General features: G+C 46.6%; 1 protein-coding gene across 1 annotated transcript in view; it reads left to right on the top strand.

The window, feature by feature from the left end:
* ABCA13 (ATP binding cassette subfamily A member 13) overlaps positions 1-20,197 on the top strand; it is a 366,717-nt gene that overhangs the window by 244,437 nt on the left and 102,083 nt on the right. The window contains exons 52-54 of the mRNA XM_065938900.1: positions 10,614-10,668; positions 12,689-12,866; positions 15,280-15,395. Of these exons, the coding sequence (XP_065794972.1) occupies positions 10,614-10,668; positions 12,689-12,866; positions 15,280-15,395 (349 nt within the window). The remainder of the gene's footprint in view (positions 1-10,613; positions 10,669-12,688; positions 12,867-15,279; positions 15,396-20,197) is intronic.

The raw sequence follows: 20,197 nt of genomic DNA, 5'->3' as shown, positions 1-20,197 counted from the left end.
ACTTTTTTAAACACAGTACCATTTTAGTTACGGTAAGAGCGAGCCTACCTACTCACAGGATTGTTTTAAGGGTCAAAGTAATTCTTACGTAAGAGGGTTTTAGGGAAAGCACATAGCCAAACAATTCTTCTTGCTGGTATTTTTCAGGAGGAAGTAATGAGCATGTAATTTCAGAATTATCTTTAAAGTTATGTTTGCCTAATGTTTAAAGTAGTTTTTTAAAAATTATAGCAACATACATACCTCCAAGCAGGAGTTTGATATAGTGGAATAGTATAGAGAGACAATAGGTATCTATGTATATAACACACAAACACACACACACACACACACACACTGATTCAGAAATATTAATGGTGGCTTTTTCTCTGAGTACATGAATCACATAAAATGTTTAAAATGTTCTGTCTCATGCAGTAAGGTATGAATTTTCTCCCATGTATGCATAACTTAAAAAAGACACTGCTTGAAAAAAAATCAGTGTTTCACAGTAAAAACAGCAGTTAGATAGCTCTGCCCAGAATTTTTATCCTAAAAAATTTCACTGTTCAAAGCCTAGAATAGAACAGTAAATACAAGACCATTTCCTCAGAGTGATAAGAAGGAAAATATGTTTAGCAGAATTTCCTCCCTACATTCCTTGTGATGGAATAAGATGCACATCCCGTAGGAATAAACCCCTGAGTCCTGGTGAGAGAGCCAGGCCTGAGAACAAGAGGTCTGCTCAGATTAGTCCAGCAGAGTTTCTGCACAAAGAGATGTTGGGTGTCAGGAACTGGCCGTCAGCACTGGCCTTCAATTTGTTTGGAGATATTTGAGAGAGAAAATCCGGTCTCACCCAAGCGGAGGTGACGAGCTCCCTGTGCTGAGAGGGCCGTAGGCACTGAGGTGTCAGGACCAGCCCCTGGCCTCAACAAGGAGGAGTCAGAGCAGAAGACAAAGCAAGCTGTCAAACCCAGCATGGGGTCAGGGGCCTGCCCCATGTCTCATGGAAGGAAGACACGGCACACATTGAGAAGGGATTGTCAAGAGAGCATCTTAGGATGAACTCCTGTCTGCACAGGTCCAGGGAGATGTGCGAACTCGTCAAACAGAAGAGAAAAGGGGAAGGACAGCCAGCCCAAGTGGCAGGGTTGGGGCAGAAGATGACTGCCGAGATGCAGATGGTGACATAAATTTTCATTGGATGCAGAGTCACCATATTGATTGCAAGTCTTCCTGTCCCATGTGCAGCCTCCTTAGAGCACAGAGGGAAAGGATGATGTCATTAAACTGATGATGAGGAGGAGAGCTATTCAGATTAGGTAGAGAAAGAAAACAGACAAATACTAATTAAAGTAACAAGGAATGATGAGAGAAGAAAATGTGCATCAAAAACAAAACAGCATTACTCTGGGCCAACAAAGGAGTTTGCCATGAATCAAGCAATATTCCCAAACTGGAGATTATGAGATAGAAATTATTGATTAAAAAATCTGATTTTTCTAAAGTTCAAAGCTGAAGAACAGTTTCTTTTATAAAACTGTGACTGATTACTTTTGAAGCAATACAAATAAGATCAGCTTCTGACTTTCAAAAATTTCCTTTGAGACCTGTTCTTGTACTCAGGGATTATTTAGAAGTGTGTTGTTTAAATTCTAGTCTTGTGGAATTTTCCTGTTACCTTTCTGTCATTGACTTTTTGTTTAGTTCATCATAGTTAGAGAACACACACTCTGCATCTTTTAATGATTTTATGTTGGCTGAAGTTTGTTTTATGATTCAGTTGTGGTTTATCTTGGTGAAGTTTCCATGGGGGATGGAAAAAATGAGTATTCTGCTGTTGTTGGGTGGAGTGTTCTATATATATCGATTGGGTTTTACTGCCTGGTTTTGTGGCTCAGTTCATCGATACACTTGCTGATTTTCTGTCTGGTAGTTCTGTCATATGCTGAGTGGTGTGTACTGAAGTTCCCAAATACTATAGTGGATTTGTCTGTTTCTCCTTTCCGCTGTGCCTATTTCTGCTTCATATATTTTGAGGCTCTGATGGTAGGTACATAGTTATGTGTTCTAGGTGGGCTAATTCATTTGTCATCGTGTAGCCTTCCTCACTGTTGCTATAATTTTGCCTGCTGTGAAGTCTACTTTAATTGATATTAATATAATTTTCCTGCTTTTTTAAATTAGTATTTGCACAGTATATCTTTTTTGTCCTTTTATTTCTAGCCTATGTCATTATATTTGAAGTAAATTTTGTGTAGACAGTATAATTGGATCTTACTTTTTAATCCACTCTTACCAATCTCTGCCACTGAATTGGCATATTGAGACCATTTACATTGAATGGATTTGCATTGTGATTCTGACACTTTATTATTTGTTTTGTTTCTTCTGTTTTCTTTTCCATTCCTTCCTGTGAAGTCTGGAGCGGTTTTGGGGATTCTGTCTGGTTTAGCTGTCATATTTTGAGTATCTCCCCGATCTAGTTTTCTTAGTGATTCTAGGTGTTACAGTGTGCACGGGTGACTTACTGGTACTGGCATTTGCCACTTTGAGTGCTGCATAGAAACATTACTTGAACTTAGGCCCCTTAGGTCCCTCCTTTTGTGAATTACAGCAGTCTTAAGTATTTACTTATAGCTGAGCGCCACCTTACATCCTGTTCTAACGATTCCTTGTGTCACAGAGTATGACTTGAGAAACTCGGGTGATAAAGGCCGGTCTGCTGTGTTTATCTCCATTTTAAACACATCCTGATGCTCTTCTTTCCTTTTGGAAGTTCTAAGTCGTCTTTTGCTATGATTTCCTTTTTGTTTAGAAGACTGACTTTTGCTCTTTTAGAGTAGGTTTCAGTTCAGTTCAGTTTAGTTGCTCAGTCATGTCCAACTCATTGTGACCCCATGGACTACAGCATGCCAGGCTTGCCTGTCCTTCACAAACTCCCAGAGCTTGCTCAAACTCATGTCCATCGAGTCAATGATGCCATCCAACCATCTTATCCTCTGTCGTCCCCTTCTCTTCTCGCTTTCAATCTTTCCCAGCATCAGGGTCTTCTGATGAGTCAGTTCTTGACATCAGGTGGCCAAAGTATTGGAATTTCATTTTCAGCATCAGCAATCAGAATTCAGGATTGATTTCCTTTAGGATTGACTGGTTGCAGTCCAAGAGAGTTGCAGTCCAAGCAACTCTCAAGAGTCTTCTCCAACACCACAGTTCAGAAGCATCAGTTCTTTGGTGCTCAGGTTTCTTTATAGTCCAAATCTGATATCCATACATGACTACTGGAAAAACCATAGCTTTGACTAGACTGACCTTTGTCAGTAAAGTAATGTCTCTGCTTTTTAATATGCTGTCTAGGTTGGTAATAGCTTTTCTTCTAAGGAACAAGCGTCTTTTAATTTCATGGCTGCAGTCATCATCTTCAGTGATTTTGGAGCCAGAAAAAATAGAGCCTGTTACTGTTTCCATTGTTTCCCTATCTGTTTGCCGTGAAGTGATGGGACTGGATGCCATGATCTTAATCTTTTGAATATTGACTTGTAAGCCAACTTTTTCACTCTCCTCTTTCACTTTTGTCAAGAGGCTCATTAGTTCTTGTCTGCTTTCTCCCTAAGGGTGGTGTCATCTGCATATCAGATTATCGATACATGGAATAACAGACTGGTTCCAAACTGGAAAAGGAGTACATCAAGGCTGTATATTGTCACCCTGCTTATTTAACTTATATGCAGAGTACATCAGGTGAAATGCCAGGCTGGATGAAGCACAAGCTGGAATCAAGATTTCCGGGAGAAATATCAGTTACCTCAGATAAGCAATTCTCAGATGGTCAATTCTCTTAATTTTCTTTTCACTGAGAATGTTTTAATTTCTCCTTCATTCTTGAAATGTAGTTTCTCTGAATATATAACTTACAGCTGTCAATTAGAAAAGAAAATCCTGCACTTGAAAAATATGCCAGTTTCTCTTGGATACCATGGTTCCAAATGAGGAATCCACTGTATTTTGAGTTTTTGTTACCATCTCTTTCTCTGGCTGGTTTTAAGACTTTGTAAGATTATCTTTAATTTTTGGAAATTTAATTATAATATATTGTGGCATGGATTTATTTGTGTTTTCCTGTTTGGGATTCATTTAAGTTTCATTTGGAATTAGCTCTGGACTTTATAGGTTTACATCTCCTGCCAGTGTAGGACAGTTTTCAGTCATTATGTCTTCAAGTTTTCCAATCCCCCTCTTTCTTTTCTTCTTGGACTATGGTAATAAGAATGTCAGGTCTTCTATTATTTTCCCATAGGCCCCTTAGTTTCTGGGATTTATTTTCTTTGCTTTTTAGCATGGGTAAGTTCTGTTGTTCATCCTCAAACTCACTGATTCTATCATTCTATTTCCACCCAACTGTTGAGTATATCTAGAAAATTTTTTTTATTTCTGTTAGTTTCAGTTTTAGAATTCCCACATGATTATTTTTATCACTGCTGTATTTTTTCACTGATACACTGAATCATCTTTGCATCTAAAGAGAATTCACAGTTCCATGTTGAACCGTCCTTATGGTCTGTGTCGTCAGGTAATTCTAACATCCTGCCTCATCTCGCTGGTGGTGTCTGTTCACTGTCTTTTCTCTTTCAGGTTGTGACTGTCCTGGTTCTTGTTATGAAGGATATTCTCAATTCAGTCCTGGACATTCTGGATGCCAGATTATTAGATTCTGAATCCAGGGAAGTGGTTTCGTTTTGTTTTGAAGCAGGCAGTCCTTCTGTTGAAATCTGGCCTCAGAACGAGGTGGATAATGTATGTTGAACCTACCCCTGGGCCCTGCAACAGATCTGCCTTGTTTCGGAGGGTGGGCTGAGATATACTGAGCCTGGCAAATAAGGCATCAGCATGCCCTGGCTCTTTGCTCCCAAGTGAGGGTTTACATTCATCTCCCAGAGGCCCCTTGACACACCACGTGCCCCACCGCAAGCCCCCTTAGCCTGAGTGATGCTGCTGGGATGGAGGTGTGGCCCCTGACGGGCCAAAGGGCAGGACAGAGCATGGTGGTGAAGCAGAGCGCTGGCAGCCCTGCCCCACGTGGCCACGTTGACCGGTGCTCCCGGTGGACCGGGGCTGGGCTTCCTGCTTCCTCACCGCGCTCCGCCTCCCTCAGTCGATCTCACTGGCCAGGTGTGGGAAAAGGCTCAGCTTGCCTTTGAACACTGGCAGAGGGTCCAGGGTGCCAGCTGTCTCCCCAGGTAGGAGGGGAGCCACTTCCAGATGGGACCTGCTGTAGGGCAGTTTTCCTAGAGACTTTTGTCTGGAATGGCGGCTGGAGTGGATATTTCCAGGAGGGTTTCCTTTCACTGGGCCACACTTTTCTGACTTCCTGGCTTCTTGGAGCCAGCACAGACAAAAAGTCTTTCCCTGCTGGCTGTTCCCACTTGGAGGTGGCATCTTGTCTGGATGTGTGGGGGCAGTACGTAAACTGGGGGACACACACAGTGTCCTCCCCTGTGTCCTCAGACCCTTGTTCCTGCCTGTCAGAACCTTCCTCTGAGTTCTGTAGGTGGTGGCCAAGGCTTTGTGGTCTCACAAGGGAGACAACCTGGGGGTATTTGGGCTACTCCATTTGGAGGAACCAGAATTTGATTTCTGACTCTAACCACAGTCTCCAAGGCAGCAGGTCCTGTACCACTGCCTATAGAACATGGCAGGAAAAAGCCAGATACCCAAACGCCTGCTCAGTGGTAAAGAATCTGCTTGCAATGCTGGAGACCTGGGTTCGATCCCTGGGTTGGGAAGATCCCCTGGAGAAGGGAATGGCCACCCACTCCAGTGTTCTTGCCTGGAATCCCATGGACAGAGGAGCCTGGCGGGCTACAGTCCATGGGGTCACAAAGAGTTGGACACGAGTGAACTACTAACACTCTCACCAAACTCCATACATTGTAAAAGTGTTGCTTGTAAAGATACCACAGAAATACCCTTCTGTGGGATGTACCTCAGAAACATATCATCAGTATTCCTAGGAAAAAAGAACGCCCAAAGGCAGTCATGTAAGAGATTCATCAGGAGTAATATCACAGAAGTATCAAATCCATAGAGTGAATAAAATAATTTGGTGAACATCGACTCTAGTGAAACATGTAGATTATGCACACGTTTGCATGAATGTAGCAAAAAATTAATTGAAGCTCACGAATGATCCATGAGATAGAAGATACCTGAAGTGAAATATAATTTAATAATAATGTGTGTATAGACAAAACCCTGGACATTTTGAAATAATTAATATCAAAATGCAAATAGTGATTAATTTTGGTTGGTTTTAGATTGGATTATGATTTAATTTTACTCTGTACCCTATTCTTTATCTAAAACCTTTTTATGATTGGCATCTACTACTCAATAAGCATAATAATTAATCTTAATATTGATAACAAAATATTTTTTTCCAGGAGATATTAAGAGGAAGAAGAGACAGATAGAAAGCCATCAAAATGCCTTCTAGTCAGAGAAGTTCACACATTTCTCTTAATACCCTGTCAGATTAAATAAACTCTTCCATCTCTTATAGTGAATTAATTAAAAGAACAAAAACTTTTACCCACAGTTGATGCCAAAGCCAGTCTTTTCTTTGGGTTGTAGATGTTTACAGACATCTGGGCATTAGTACTTGCAAAGATAACTTTTACAGAAGAAATGAATCCAAAAGCGACTACTTGAATTGGAGACAAGTTTTAAGTACTTTGCTATTATAATGAATAATGGACAAAAGCACAGATGTGCATTTTTACAAATGACAGATATATGGACTCTGGAAACTATAGAAGACATGCTCTAATGAAAAGACTAAAACCTAATTTTATACATTTATACATTGCCGTGGGCCAATTCTTAGAAAGAAAAGCTGGAATGTAAATGACAAGAATAATCAAAGAAAAATCAGGCAAGTGTATTCAAAATGTATTTTTCGAAACGCCATTTCTGAAAGCCTTTGGAAGCGACACTGAAGAGAGATGTGAGTGATTTCCTTTCATCCTGCGCGGTCCTTCTAGAGGAGCCTGGGCCTTTCCCTCATGATCAGCTCCCAGTCGTTAGCTTAGCGCAGCTCTGAGGACACGCGGTGTGATGGAGACAAACCTAGTTTCAGGGATTGCTGTTGCAGTTCCGTGGCTCCTACAGCACAGGCATCACCGGCTGTAGATGCGGACAGTGGATGACTTGGGGCCCAGGTGGTCAGGATTGTGGCAGTCACTCACCTGATGATTGTGTTTGGCCTTAGGTGTCTCAGATAGTAAAGAATCTGCCTACAATGCAGGAGACCCAGGCTCGAGCCCTGGATCAGGAAGATATTCTGGAGAAGGGAATGGCAACCCACTCCAGTGTTCTTGCCTGGGAAATGCTATGGACAGAGGAGCCTGGCGGGCTACAGTCCATGGGGTCACAAAAGAGTCAGACATGCCTTTCTCTTAGAGAGGCCACTGGAGCCCCTCCACCTCAGTTTCCTCCCTTCCCCTAGGCCCGCTCTCAACTCTGCAGCTTCTGACCAGCTGGCTACAGCCTCTCCATCACGGTAGAGAATTCACTAGAAGCTCATAGAGCTCAGGGAAGCTCTGGCCCTACAATCACAGTGTTGTTCTGTTGCAAAGACTGCAAGTAGGAAACACCAGCCAAACACAAGATGCTGAAGACTCAACCTCCTTCCTCAGAGGTCAGGCTCACCCAAAGTTTCAACCCTCTAAATGACATGCTTTTTTATACCTTTTGAATCTGCCTCCTTGGACTAACTTCTAGAACATTGCAGACTGAGTCCGTCTTCTGTGCTCATGACAATCCTCTAGCCACCTGAAGGCATTTTCAGGCTCCGTCTTGCTCCACGGGTTATTTTCGGGTTAGTCAAGTCCAACGTTTTCCCGTGTCACTAAAATAAAATATTTTCCAAGCTGCCTGTCAGCTAGCTGCATTTCTTTAGATGTTTTCATCTCTAGAATGTGCTTATTCATCCATGGAGCCCTGAGTGTTGCACGGCATTGCCAGTGCCTGGTGGGACCCTTGCCAGAGTTTGGCTGGATCTGCATGCTTTGGGCACAATCCTCAGTCCCTTAGCTGCTGGGCCGCCTCTCAGCAGGGCTGGTGGATGCTGGGCCGCTTGTCAGGTGACTCAGCACCTGAAGGAGCCAGAGCTGGAGGATACCTAAGGAGGGGGAAGAGCCTTGTTCAGGGAAAGGAAGACAGAAGAGGGGGTGTCAGTGGTCCCGATAGGCAAGAGCACCAGGGCTGGCCCACGGCAGATGTGTACATCCAGTCTAGGGGGTGGGAAGCCCGCTGCGGGTGTTTGGTGCACAGGCTGAGAGTCTGCGGGAGAGCACCCAGACAGTATTAGTTTAGAGTCCAGAAATGGTTCTGGAAACTGTGCAGGGAGCTTGCTGGACTAGTAGCTCCCACTGTTCTCTCTGCTGTGAAAGCTGGTGCTTTGGTGTGTGGCTGAGCCCCAGGCGGGAGGAGCAAAGCCCGGAGTGGGAAGGAGGCACGAGGGTGGACAGGGGTCAGAGTGCCTGGTGGCAGGACTGGTGGGACCCTGGCTTCTGTCGTCTCTTCTGGTACCAAGCTCTTTATTTATGTTTACTTCTGCCCTATGTGTTTCTGTAAATATCTGACATGCCGTCGTAAGAGAGTGCAAAATACAGGTGACTGGCTAGAGCCACCAGAGGAGGAGGCGTGTAGGGGAGGCGGGTGAGGTGGGGCGAGGATGCAGTGATGAGCTCCATGCGCCGCTGCCCCTCAGCTCTGCACCTCTGAGATGACCAGTCAGAACAGGAAACGGGGTTGGTCTTTATCGTTGATAGTAAGATGAGACGCCTGACGCCGTGGAGTTCTTTTGGATACGACACTGATGGAATTTGCTGGGGTGGGGAGCACACATGGATGTCTCAAAAGCCTTCAGAATGAAATCCTGTTTTTTAAAAAATTATTTTATTTTTAATTGGAGGATAATTACTTTACAATATTATGATGATTTCTGCCATACATCTCCATGAATCAGCCCTAGGTATTCAGCATGAACCTATTGATGCTTTTGAACTGTGGTGTTGGAGAAGACTCTTGAGAGTCCCTTGAACAGCAAGGAGATTCAACCAGTCCATCCTAAAGGAAATCAGTTCTGAGTGTTCATTGGAAGGACTGATGCTTAAGCTGAAACTCCAATACTTTGGCCACCTGATGCAAAGAACTGACTTGTTGGAAAAGACCCTGATGCTGGGAAAGATTGAAGGCAGGAGAATAAGGGGGGATGACAGAGGATGAGATGGTTGGATAGTATCACTGACTTGATGGACGTGAGTTTGAGCAAGCTCTGGGAGTTGGTGATGGACAGGGAGGCCTGGCGTGCTGTAGTCCATGGGGTCACAAAGAGTCAGACACAACTGAGACTGAGGAACTGAGCTGAATTGAACTAATACACGAACCTAGAGCCTATCAGGGAGAGTGAAGTCAGAAAGAGAAAGACACATATTGCATATTAATGTATATAAGTGATGACCAACCTAGATAGCATATTAAAAAGCAGAGACATTATTTTGCCAACAAAGGTCCGTCTAGTCAAGGCTGTAGTTTTTCCAGTGGTCATGTATGGGTGTGAGAGTTGGACTATATAGAAAGGTGAGCGCCAAAAAATTGATGCTTTTGAACTGTGGTGTTGGAGAAGACTCTTGAGAGTCCCTGGGACTGCAAGGAAATCCAACCAGTCCATCCTAAAGGAGATCAGTCCTGGGTGTTCATTGGAAGGACTGATGCTGAAGCTGAAACTCCAATACTTTGGCCATCTCATGCCAAAGTTGACTCATTGGAAGAGACCCTGATGTTGGGAGGGATTGCGGGCAGGAGGCGAAGGGGACGACAGAGGATGAGATGGCTGGAGGGCATCACCGACTCGATGGGCATGAGTTTGAGTAAACTCTGGGAGGTGGTGATGGACAGGGAGGCCTGGCGTGCTGCGACTCATGGGGTCGCAAAGAGTCAGATGTGACCGAGCGACTGAACTGAGCTGAACTGACGGAATCTAGAAAGACGGTACAGATGACGAAGTCCTTTTAATTGATAAGTTGATGGCAAGGTCTCCGTATTAGCTGCTATGGTTACAGTAATTAAAAGCCTCAAAAAGCTAATAAAGCAAAAAGAAAACAATCCTCAGAGCAAAGCTGGACCAGTGGAGTGTTTCAGTTTTCTGCCTAGACATGGCTTGATTTAGAGGAGAAGTTCTGAGCATTTCACTGGTTTCCATGAAGGAATCCCCCTGGTGTATTGTTGCTTGGTCTTCCTGAGCCTGACTCCCCACAGTAAATCACGGGTAACACATTGCCTGGGCCGCGGTGACGGACAGGCCGTCGCAGTGACGTGTTAGCGCTGAGGCTCCCGTGTGGTGCAGGTGTGTTCAGTACGTGTGGGTGGGTTCTGGGCACAGCGGCTGCAGAAGTTCCAGGGCACCCTGGTTGAGCTGCTGGCTGGGCCTCGCCATCTTCGAGGCGGAGGGACTGGCCCTGGCCAGGTGGGCAGGCAGCACTGGTCATGGTGCCTCGGGTGGCGGCAGGCGGGCTGTGTCTGGATGGCAGGCAGGGCTCTCTCACTCCTTTTCAACTTGTCTTTCGTAGGAATCACGCTCTACAGCCACCCGTATGGAGGGGCCTTACTGAATGAGGACAAGATGTGAGTTGAAGGAGCAGAGGGTGGGCTGGCTAAGGAAGAGCATCTTGGGGTTGGCAGGGGTGTGTCTTGTCCCTCTTCTCATCCCTGAGTGGTGCTGGCAGACACGCTGAGTGGAACAAGACTTGGGCATTGCTGTGCAAAGCATGCGGGCAGGGATGACGAAGGAGGAAGTGCATCAGCTGAGTCTAAAATGGATGCGCCTGTTGCAGAGCTTAGTTCCAGGTAGAAGTTGTTCTAAGGGGATGATTCACCAAAGCCCATGGGACTGAACATCTTTTTCAAGTGCAGATTTTAAGCACAGTATTTACTGAGGTCACCGTAGCGACGCCTCCTGACAGCTCCTGCGAGTCTGTCCTCGCTGTTGACATGGAGATGGTGGAGTGAGGCCCTTTATGTACGGACCTTAGAGTCTCCTTCTCCTCATCTCCCTTCTCTGCCATCCAGTGAGCAAACTTTTAGTTAAAAATTGATGATAAGAAAAAATATTGTTTATGTACTTCCTGTGACCTATCAGCCAGGGTGGGAGGACACTGATCTGCCTCATGGGCGACCTCCCCTCAACGTCCGGAACACGGCAGGTGGTCCTCACGTTTGCACGTGGACTCTTGGGGTTCTTTCTTTACCTGACGTCTGCCCAGGATTCTAGGTGTGGGCCTGTCAACTTAGGTCATACAGTAAGACGTGATGGACGGTTTGAGCTGAGTCATTTCTTCCGTGTATCACTGGAGGCACCTGGGCTCTGACCATCCCCAAGGACGAGGGGGTGATGGACCAGAGGTGTGAGCGATGCTCCAGTTAAAAATGGCCCAGAAGGCACAGCGTGTGTCATCGCCGAGCACCGCCATCTATGCAGAGCTTCGGTGCTTTGAGAGCTTAAATCCCGAGGTGGGGCCGATCGCCTCCCTGCCCCACGGGACCTGCTGTCCAGCGAGGTGGCCCCAAGTGGGCAGAGGGCACGGTTCGGTGTGCAGGCCAGGCGGCAGGGGCCATCGTTTCACCTGAGAGCAGGCTTAGCGTCGAGTCAAGGCCCTGGGTGGGCAGATGGGCAGCTGCGGGTGACCTTCACGCTCCTCTGTGGCCTCTGGGTGCTGGCAGCTGTAACCCCAGCCGTGAAAGGGCATCAAGGGGCTTTAGTAAGAGAATCCACACCCGTAGCCAATATGCCGCTGGTCCTGTTTTTCTTTTATTTTTCCTTTGAGAAGATATATATATATTCACAGTGTTGGCAGAACTCACTGACTATTTGAAAAGTAAATGAACAAATCTGCGTTTTAACCTCACTTTCTTACAGTAAAATAAAATCCATATGAAACAAACACTTAAAAGTAAAACTTTAAGATAATGAAAGAAAATGTCTGAATATTTTTGTAATTTTCATGAACTAAAACTTTTCTAAGCCCAATGCAAAGTCTATAAAGTTAAAGAATATATAAACTATATAATATATATTCCAAATGAAAAGTAAGTCTGTCAAAAAATAAACTTTAAAAAGTGAAGAGAGAAACAAAAATATTTGCAACACATCTGACAACAGCTAGTTTTCTTGAGATTGTGAGACCTTATAAGTCAGTAGAGAATGGATGCAAGATCTTTTTTTCCCACTTTTTAAAGAAAGTAAAGTGGAAGATTCTTTAAATTCTGTCATGCTTTACAGTTTCCAGAGGTTTCACACATATGATTTCATATCATATAATAATTTTTCCCCACCCCTGTCTTCCCTTCAGGCTGCTCTGGTAGCTCAGGGGATAACGAATCTGCCCGCAGTGCAGGAGATGTGGGTTCTGTCCCTGGGTTGGGAAGATCTGCTGGAGAAGGGCGTGGCAACCCACTCCAGTGTTCTTGCCTGGAGAATCCCACAGACAGAGGAGCCTGGCAGGCTACAGCTCGTGGGGTTGCAAAAAGTCAGTCCTGCCCATCCCTATAACCATTCAACGGATAACTGACAGTTCACTGGCTGTAGCAGCAGGAGAAGCTCCGGGTCCCCGTCAGCCTCTGATGCCCGTTCTGCTCCCGTCCGCAGCCTGGAGAGCATCCGCCAGTGCGGCGTCGCCCTGTGCATCGTACTTGGCTTCTCCATCCTCTCCGCGTCCATCGGCAGCTCCGTGGTGCGGGACAGGGTGACCGGAGCCAAGAGGCTGCAGCACATGAGCGGCCTGGGCTACCGGACCTACTGGCTCACGAACTTCCTGTTTGACATGGTAGGACTCTGGCGCTGTCCCTCTGTTTCCCTGCTCCATTGGAGGTGTGTGTGCATGTGTGTGTGGGTCTGTGTGCGTGCATGTGTGTGTGTGTGGCTGCCCCTTGCTGGCCATTTCCTGGGAGCACATTTCACGTTAAGCCTCCTCCCTGCACTTTCCAGCAGTGTTCTTCTGAGGAGGCGAAGATGGACATAAGCTGGGATCTGTGCAGCTATGGGGACAAAAGATGTAATTCCCACCCAGGCGAAATGCACAGAGCTGTATAAGAGGTGAACTAGCAGGAAGACAGTTAAAACCTAGCATAGCAATCAGCACGAGAAATGGCAATGTAAGGTGTTGTGAGAACCCCAAAGAGAAGGAGGTTCACCCCAACCGAGGTAGCCAGGGATGCCTTCCTGCAGGACGCAGTGTGTGCACAGAGAATGAAAGAAGCAAGAGGAAGAAGAGAAAACAGTTCAAAACAGGCTGACTCAGAAGAGCAGGACAGATTAAAGGACGTTGAAAGCTGATTTTTAGGAGAAATGACCATTAATTAGAATACCAGCAGGGCAGGTGAGCACAGCAAAGTCCTGCACGGGGCGTGTGTTTCCTAACGTGGCGGTGAGTTCTGAGAGGCTCATATTCTAACATGGGTGAGGAGTGGGTGAACTCATCCATCCCTGCTGTTTATAACAGCAACCTCCTTGGATGCCCGCTTGGGGCCAGGCCACGTCCTGAAGGCTGACCCTGTGGGGCCATGACACAGAAGCACAGAACCGGGGGCGACTGCTCCAGAGGGTGCAGAGCGGGTGGGGCAGTGCCAGTTGCCCATTCCTGGTTCAGGGGCCTCCCTGGCTGCCCATCGCCATGCCTGCTATTTAATGATGCAGAGTGACCCCTGCTTCCCAGGAGGAGAAGGGGCGGAACATGCCTGGAGAACATAATAGCAGGCAGGAGAGACCCAGAGCCTCCCCCTTCCTGAAGTCATGAGTTGCTTGTCCTCCTCTCCCTCCGACTAACTGTGGCTTCTCTTTACTCTGGGGGCATAAGTCAGGGAGCACTGCTTTCTTCTCGGTATCCCACCTCCATCCAGTCATTGCCCACCTAGTCAGTCACTGATTTAATGGAGGCTTTTGAGGTTTTGCTCTGGGCCAACGTGTGACTCAGATGGTAAAGCGTCTGCCTGCAATGCAGCTGAATTCCTAGTTGGGAAAATTCCCTGGAGAAGGCAATGGCAACCCACTCCAGTACTCTTGCCTGGAAAATTCCATTGACAGAGGAGCCTGGTAGGCTACAGTCCAAGGGGTTGCAAAGAGTCGGACACGACTGAGCCGCTTCACTTTCTTTACTTTCACTTTCTTTAAGGTGTGTCTGAGGTGTTGTGGACAAACCATGAACGGGGCAGAGAGGGTCTGTGCCTGTAAGGACCTTGTGTTCTTATGGGTGGAAGCAGAAAGCAAGTAGATCAATACAAATAAATACACAAGATGCAATCATCTTGAGACTCAGTTTACCAGAGGCGTGAGAGAGGGCCACTGGACGGAGGGTGACCTGAGATCGGCACTAGGGTCTGACACTTCGGGAGGGGTACTGCGTCGGGGGGTTGGCCCTCGGGTTGTCAGCGCTCGGGGGCCGCTCCCTACAGGAGGGGTTTCTATCCTTGGTTCTTAGTGTGGGAAAAAGCCGTGTGTCCTGTGGGGCTGGGTTCCTGCCCTTTCCCGTGGGAGGTGGGTGTGGGTGGTGTAGACGTTAGATGTTTATCTCGTGTCCCCTCTGGAGGCTGGAATCCCAGGGCTGGTGACACTCCTGAGGCCTCCCTCCAGGACTGGGGGACAGCCGTCTCCTCCCCACGTCCTCACTCTGGGAGCCTGTGTCCTCAGTTCATCTCTCTGTAAGTCAAGAGTCCATCCTCACGACTTCATTTGACATGAGTCTTGAAGGGGACATGTTTCAGTCTCAAACTGTGACTCTCCAGGCCTGAGTCCACCGCTGCAACCGTGTGCTGGGCCAGACAGGACACAGGCTAAGTGGGAGCCGAGCTGAGAGCTTGTGGTCAGGTGTGCGTGCTGGGTTGCTCGGTCATGCCTGACTCTTTGCGAGCGACCCCGTGGACTGTAGCCCTCTAGGCCCCTCTGTCCATGAGGATCCTCCAGGCAAGAATACTGGAGTGGGTTGCCATGCCCTCCTCCAGGAGATCTTCCCAACCCAGAGGTCTAACCCAGGTCTCCTGCATTGCAGGTAGATTCTTTCCTGTCTAAGCCACCAGGGAAGCCCAAGAATACTGAAGCGGGTTGTAATGCCCTCCTCCAGGGGGTCTTCCCGACCCAGGGATCAAACCCGCTTCTCTTATGTCTCCTGTATTGGCAGGCAGGGGTCAGGGGATGGTGATAAACAAACCTGTGTGCTAACAGATCCTCTTCTCTTTGTTTCTCAGCTCTTTTACTTGGTCTCCGTCTGCCTGTGTGTCTCTGTGATCATGGCCTTCCAGCTCACCGCCTTCACTTTCCGGGAGAACCTGGCGGCCACGGCCCTGCTGCTGGTACTTTTCGGGTATGTGATGAGACGCGTGGCTGCAGAATTACCGCTTGTTTTCTGAAGGAGAACCCCCCCGGGGCAGCTTTGAACCTGCTGCCAGCTTCATGGTTTTCTCTCCTTCCAACCAATTATGCTACTGCTTCTAGGGGCACGGAGCTGAGCAGCCTGAGAAGGACGCCTGGTGCCTGCTCATGGTGGGGGGGAGGCAGTGATGGGGACGGCTTGGCCCCATCTGTCTGAGAGCCCATTATTCTGTCTCTGATGTTCCTCTGGGGCTCAGACACACCACCCACTCAGCTCCGGAACTGTCCTCCTAGAAGCTCTACAGCTGCCGTATTTCTCCCTCTCCTGGTCTCAGTAGTTTGGAAATATTTTGTGTAACTTCTGTCACTTTATTTTTTTTCTCACAGGGTCAAAGTAGCAAAAGCAGAAAAGTCATTTTACAAATTTCTCCTTTGTACACACTGATCAGGATCCTTGCTAGCAGTCCCCAGAGTGTGCCTGCCGGGTAGCAAGAATGCATACGATCATCACTTGACTCTCGGTCTAGGCTAGGCATGTGAGAGATGCTTGATGATAGTAGGGAAAAAATTAACTTATGACTTGCTGGTAAAGAACCCACCTGCCAATGCAGGAGACATGGGTTCAACCCCTGGATCAGAAAGATCCCCTGGAATAGGAAATGGCTTTCTACTTCAGTATTCTTCCCTGGAAAATTCCATGGACAGAGGAGCCTACAGTCCATGGAGTCATAAAGAGTCAGACACGACTGAGCACACACACATACACACACATACACTATATATATGTATATTATATATATATATATTTTAAACAGACCATTCTGCTTTTATTTAAGCCAAAGTTTATAAAATGGTTTTTACATAGATGACAGTTGTATCAGCAATTCAGACTTTCCAAAGCATCTAAATAGGGAACAGTTGTATCCTTACTGGAAAAACAAATATATAGATAGAGAGATGAATAGATGACAGACAAAGAGAGAGACAGAGAAACCTTAAGCTGAGAATTCTCTCCACATTTGTGACAGCAGCCCTCTTCAGAGGATTTCGGGAGACTCACAGGTCTTGGGTCGAGGCAAATCCAGGGGCTCAGAAGGTGACATGTCAACTGGAGGGTCTCAGGTGAGGGGGACCCAGAGGACCTGGAAAGGTGACTCAGGCACAAAGTGGGGATCCCCAGGCTCTCAGGTGACATCCCAGGCTGGTTCAGTTTTTAGAGGGGTTCTTCCTCTACTGGAGCCCAGGAATGTGCATGACCCTGACACGGTGACTCCCCTGCAAGGGAGGGATCCCTGGGGCCCCAAATGCTACCCCATCCTCTGAGCACCCCAGTGGACAGCGTGTTGGCTCTCCCCTCCTGTCTACACACGGAGCCCCAGAACCATCTCAGGAAGGTTAGTCCCAGAGTAAGCTGAGACCCAAGAACACAGTCGGGCATTAAAAGGGGCTGTTTGGAATCTGGAAAAACGAGGGATTGTGTAAGTGATCAGAGTCTCATAAGATATAATAGGAAAACATGCCCAGTTACGATTTCCCTTTTTCTTTTCTTTCTCTCCATGGAGGAGAAATCAATATTTAAGCTGGAAAGGGAGAATAAGCATCAAAAAGGAAAAAAATAAAAATAAAACCTAAAAACCTCAGAGAGAAAAGAGAATCTAACTTATATAAAAACATGAAACCTTAGCCACTATTTACTGCACATTTAACACTAAAGGATGATAAAGATGAGATTCCAGAATCCTGTTCCATGTCTTAGAAAATTCCTGCAGTGTGGGGGGAGGGGTCAGTTTCAAAGGGTGGAAAACCCCATAAATGGCAGAATAACAGTTAGCAGGCCTCCAACCTCCAGTGTTAAAATATTAAAATGACATTGTAGTTCAATAAAAAATAGAGGTTGTTAGAAGCTACCATAGGTTTCATTAAAAATAAATTATGCCCTTTGTGTGTGTGCTCAGTCGTGTCTGACTCTTTGCGACCCCATGGACTGTAATCTGCCAGGCTCCTCTGTCCTTGGAATTCTCCAGGGAAGGATACTGGACTGGGTTGCCATGCCCTCCTCTAGGGGATCTTCCCAACCCAGGGACTGAACCCACGTCTCCTGCACCTCCTGCAGTGGCAGGAAGATTCTTTACTACTGAGCCACTGGGGAAGCCTGCTGAGTGGCGCGAGGATCTTAATTCCCTGGCCTGGGATGGAAGCCATGCACCCTGAGTGGAATCACAGAGTTCTAAGCGCTGGACGGACAGGAAGTCCCTGAATCAGTAGTGTTGAGTTGTTGGGGAGGGAGTGCTAGCTCATTCTTGAAAGGAATTTCACAGCAACTACAGCTGCTTCCCACGACTGGCTCACAGACTGCTGCTGCTGTGTCTCAGTTAAAATCTGCTCTGACCACTGCTGCCTCAGGTGCTCATCCAAACAGCCGAGTAGCGGCGGGGTAGGACTGTTTATGTCCCAGGGAACAGAGAAGGGAAGAGTGGCCGGGTGGGGCAGAACATAGGCCGGGAGCTGGCTGCTCTCTGTAGTTCAGATAGAGACCATGGCGTCATGACCTCTTTGGTAATTAATTTAGTTTATTTTAATTTTTATTGGAGTATAGTTGATATATAATGTTGTGTTAGCTTTAGATGTACAGCGCAGTGAATGAGTTACTCATATGAAGCTCCCAACATTTTGGCCACCTGATGTGAAGAGACAACTCATTGGAAAAGACCCTGATGCTGGGAAAGAATGAAGGCAGGAGGAGAAGGGGGTGACAGAGGACGAGATGGTTGGATGACATCACTGACTCAATGGACATGAGTTTGAGCAACTTCTGGAGATAGTGCAGGACAGGGAAGCCTGGCATGCTGCAGTCCAAGGGGTTGAAAAGAATCAGACACGACTTAGCAACTGAACAACAACCAGTGTGTGTGTGTGTGTGTGTGTGTGTGTGTGTGTATAAATATTTCCACCCTTTTTAATATTCTTTTCCCATATAGATCATTACAGAGCTTGAGTCGAGCTCCTTGTGCTATCCAGTAGGTCCTTATTAGTTATCTATTTTATACATAGTAGTGTGAATTTAGTTCAATGATCATTAATCATTGAGCTATTTGATGCAACAGCTAATTAAGAGCGGTTGCATTAAAGCACTCACCTCCTCCTTGTGTGTCAAAAATCATTTTTTCATGCCTGAATTATGAGGCAGACTGTTGACAGAAGTTTCTAACATACTGTATGATTTTATGTTTAATATTAAACATACATTAATATTTTCTGAAATACAGGGATGTATCTTTGATCCAGGGGCAAATACCATAAATTTCACGTGGATAAGGAATTACACTCAAAAACTATTTCAAGGACCTACTGAGCCAGGGAGTGGGGTTTCAGAGTTAAATGGTAGTTCTATTTTTAGTTTTTAAAGGAACCTCCATACTGTTCTCCATAGTGGCTGTATCACTTTACAATGGAATATTACTCAGCCATTAAAAAGAATGAAATAATGCTAAAATTGCAGCAACGTGGATGGGCATAGTTCAGTTCAGTCGCTCAGCTGAGATTGTTGTGAATGGAGTAAGTCAGGCAGAGGAGGAATATCCTATGACATTCCTTATATGCAGAATCTTAAAAGAAATGATACAAATGAACTCACAAAACAGAAACAAATTCACAGACTTAGAGAACAAGCTCATGCTTGCCAAGGGGGAAGGATAGAGGGAAGGGATAGTTAGGGAGTTTGGGATTGGCGTGTATACACTGCTGCACTTACTCGGTGGCGCTTGTGGTAAAGAACCTGCCTGCCAGAGCAGAAGACTCAAGAGATTTGGGTTCGATCCCTGGGTCAGGAAGATGCCCTGGATCCGGTATTCTTGCAGCCCACTCCAGTCTTCTTGCCTGAAGAACCCCATGGACAGAGGAACCTGGTGGGCTACGGTCCACGGGGTCGTAGTTGGACATGTTTGAAACGACTGAGCAGGCACGTGCGCACTGATACGTTTAAAGTAGGTAACCCACAAGGACCGACTGTATAGCCCAGGGAGCTCTGCTCAGTGCCATGTGGCAGTCTGGGTGGGAGGGGAGTCTGGGGGAGAGTAGATCTGGTATATGCTCCACCTGAAACTATCATGACATCATTAATCAGCTCTACTCCAATATAAAATAAAAAGTTAAAAAATATTAATAAACATTTTTTTTAAAAGTCAGTGACTTCTCTGCTGGCGTCCACATTGAGGTACCAGCTTCCTTTGCTTGGTGGGGTAAATGGGGCAGGGAGGTCGCAGGAGGAAGCTGAGGGGAGTCAACCATGAATAAACCCTGGCTCTGTGCTCTGGAGAAAGAAAGACGAAGAGGTGTTTTCCTTTGAGGAACATTGTGGGTGTTTTCTTACAGTGTGAGGCCATCTGAAACCTGTAGGGGCTACTTCTAGGATTCGCTGTTCACCGCCCAGCTTCAGGGTCACACAGAAATGACTCCCACTTCCAGCTCCTCCTCCTTTCCAGCTGTGGGTCCTCAGTCAGGTATCTGAGGCTTGTCAGTGCCATGATGAAATGGGGCCATGGCTCCCACCTATAAGGCTGCAGCAGTGGGGAGGTCAGAGCACACGCTGGAGGCATACGGTATGGAGCCCACAAGGGCACCCCAGAGAGGGAGATTTCCATTTTCATCTGCGCTCCCCTTTTTGTATCGTTTTCCACTTGTGATAGCTTTAATTCTCACTCTAACAAACAGGTGTCATGCCTCTTTGCTGAGAAGCTGTGAGTGAGGAGCAAGGCCAAGCTTGCCCCGTGGAGGTGGGAGGTATGGGCCTCTCTT

The sequence above is a fragment of the Muntiacus reevesi genome, chromosome 6 (assembly GCF_963930625.1).
Source record: "Muntiacus reevesi chromosome 6, mMunRee1.1, whole genome shotgun sequence".
NCBI lineage: Eukaryota > Metazoa > Chordata > Mammalia > Artiodactyla > Cervidae > Muntiacus > Muntiacus reevesi.
The sequence above is the reverse complement of the archived record's forward strand: the minus strand, read 5'-3'. Positions and strand labels throughout refer to the sequence as shown.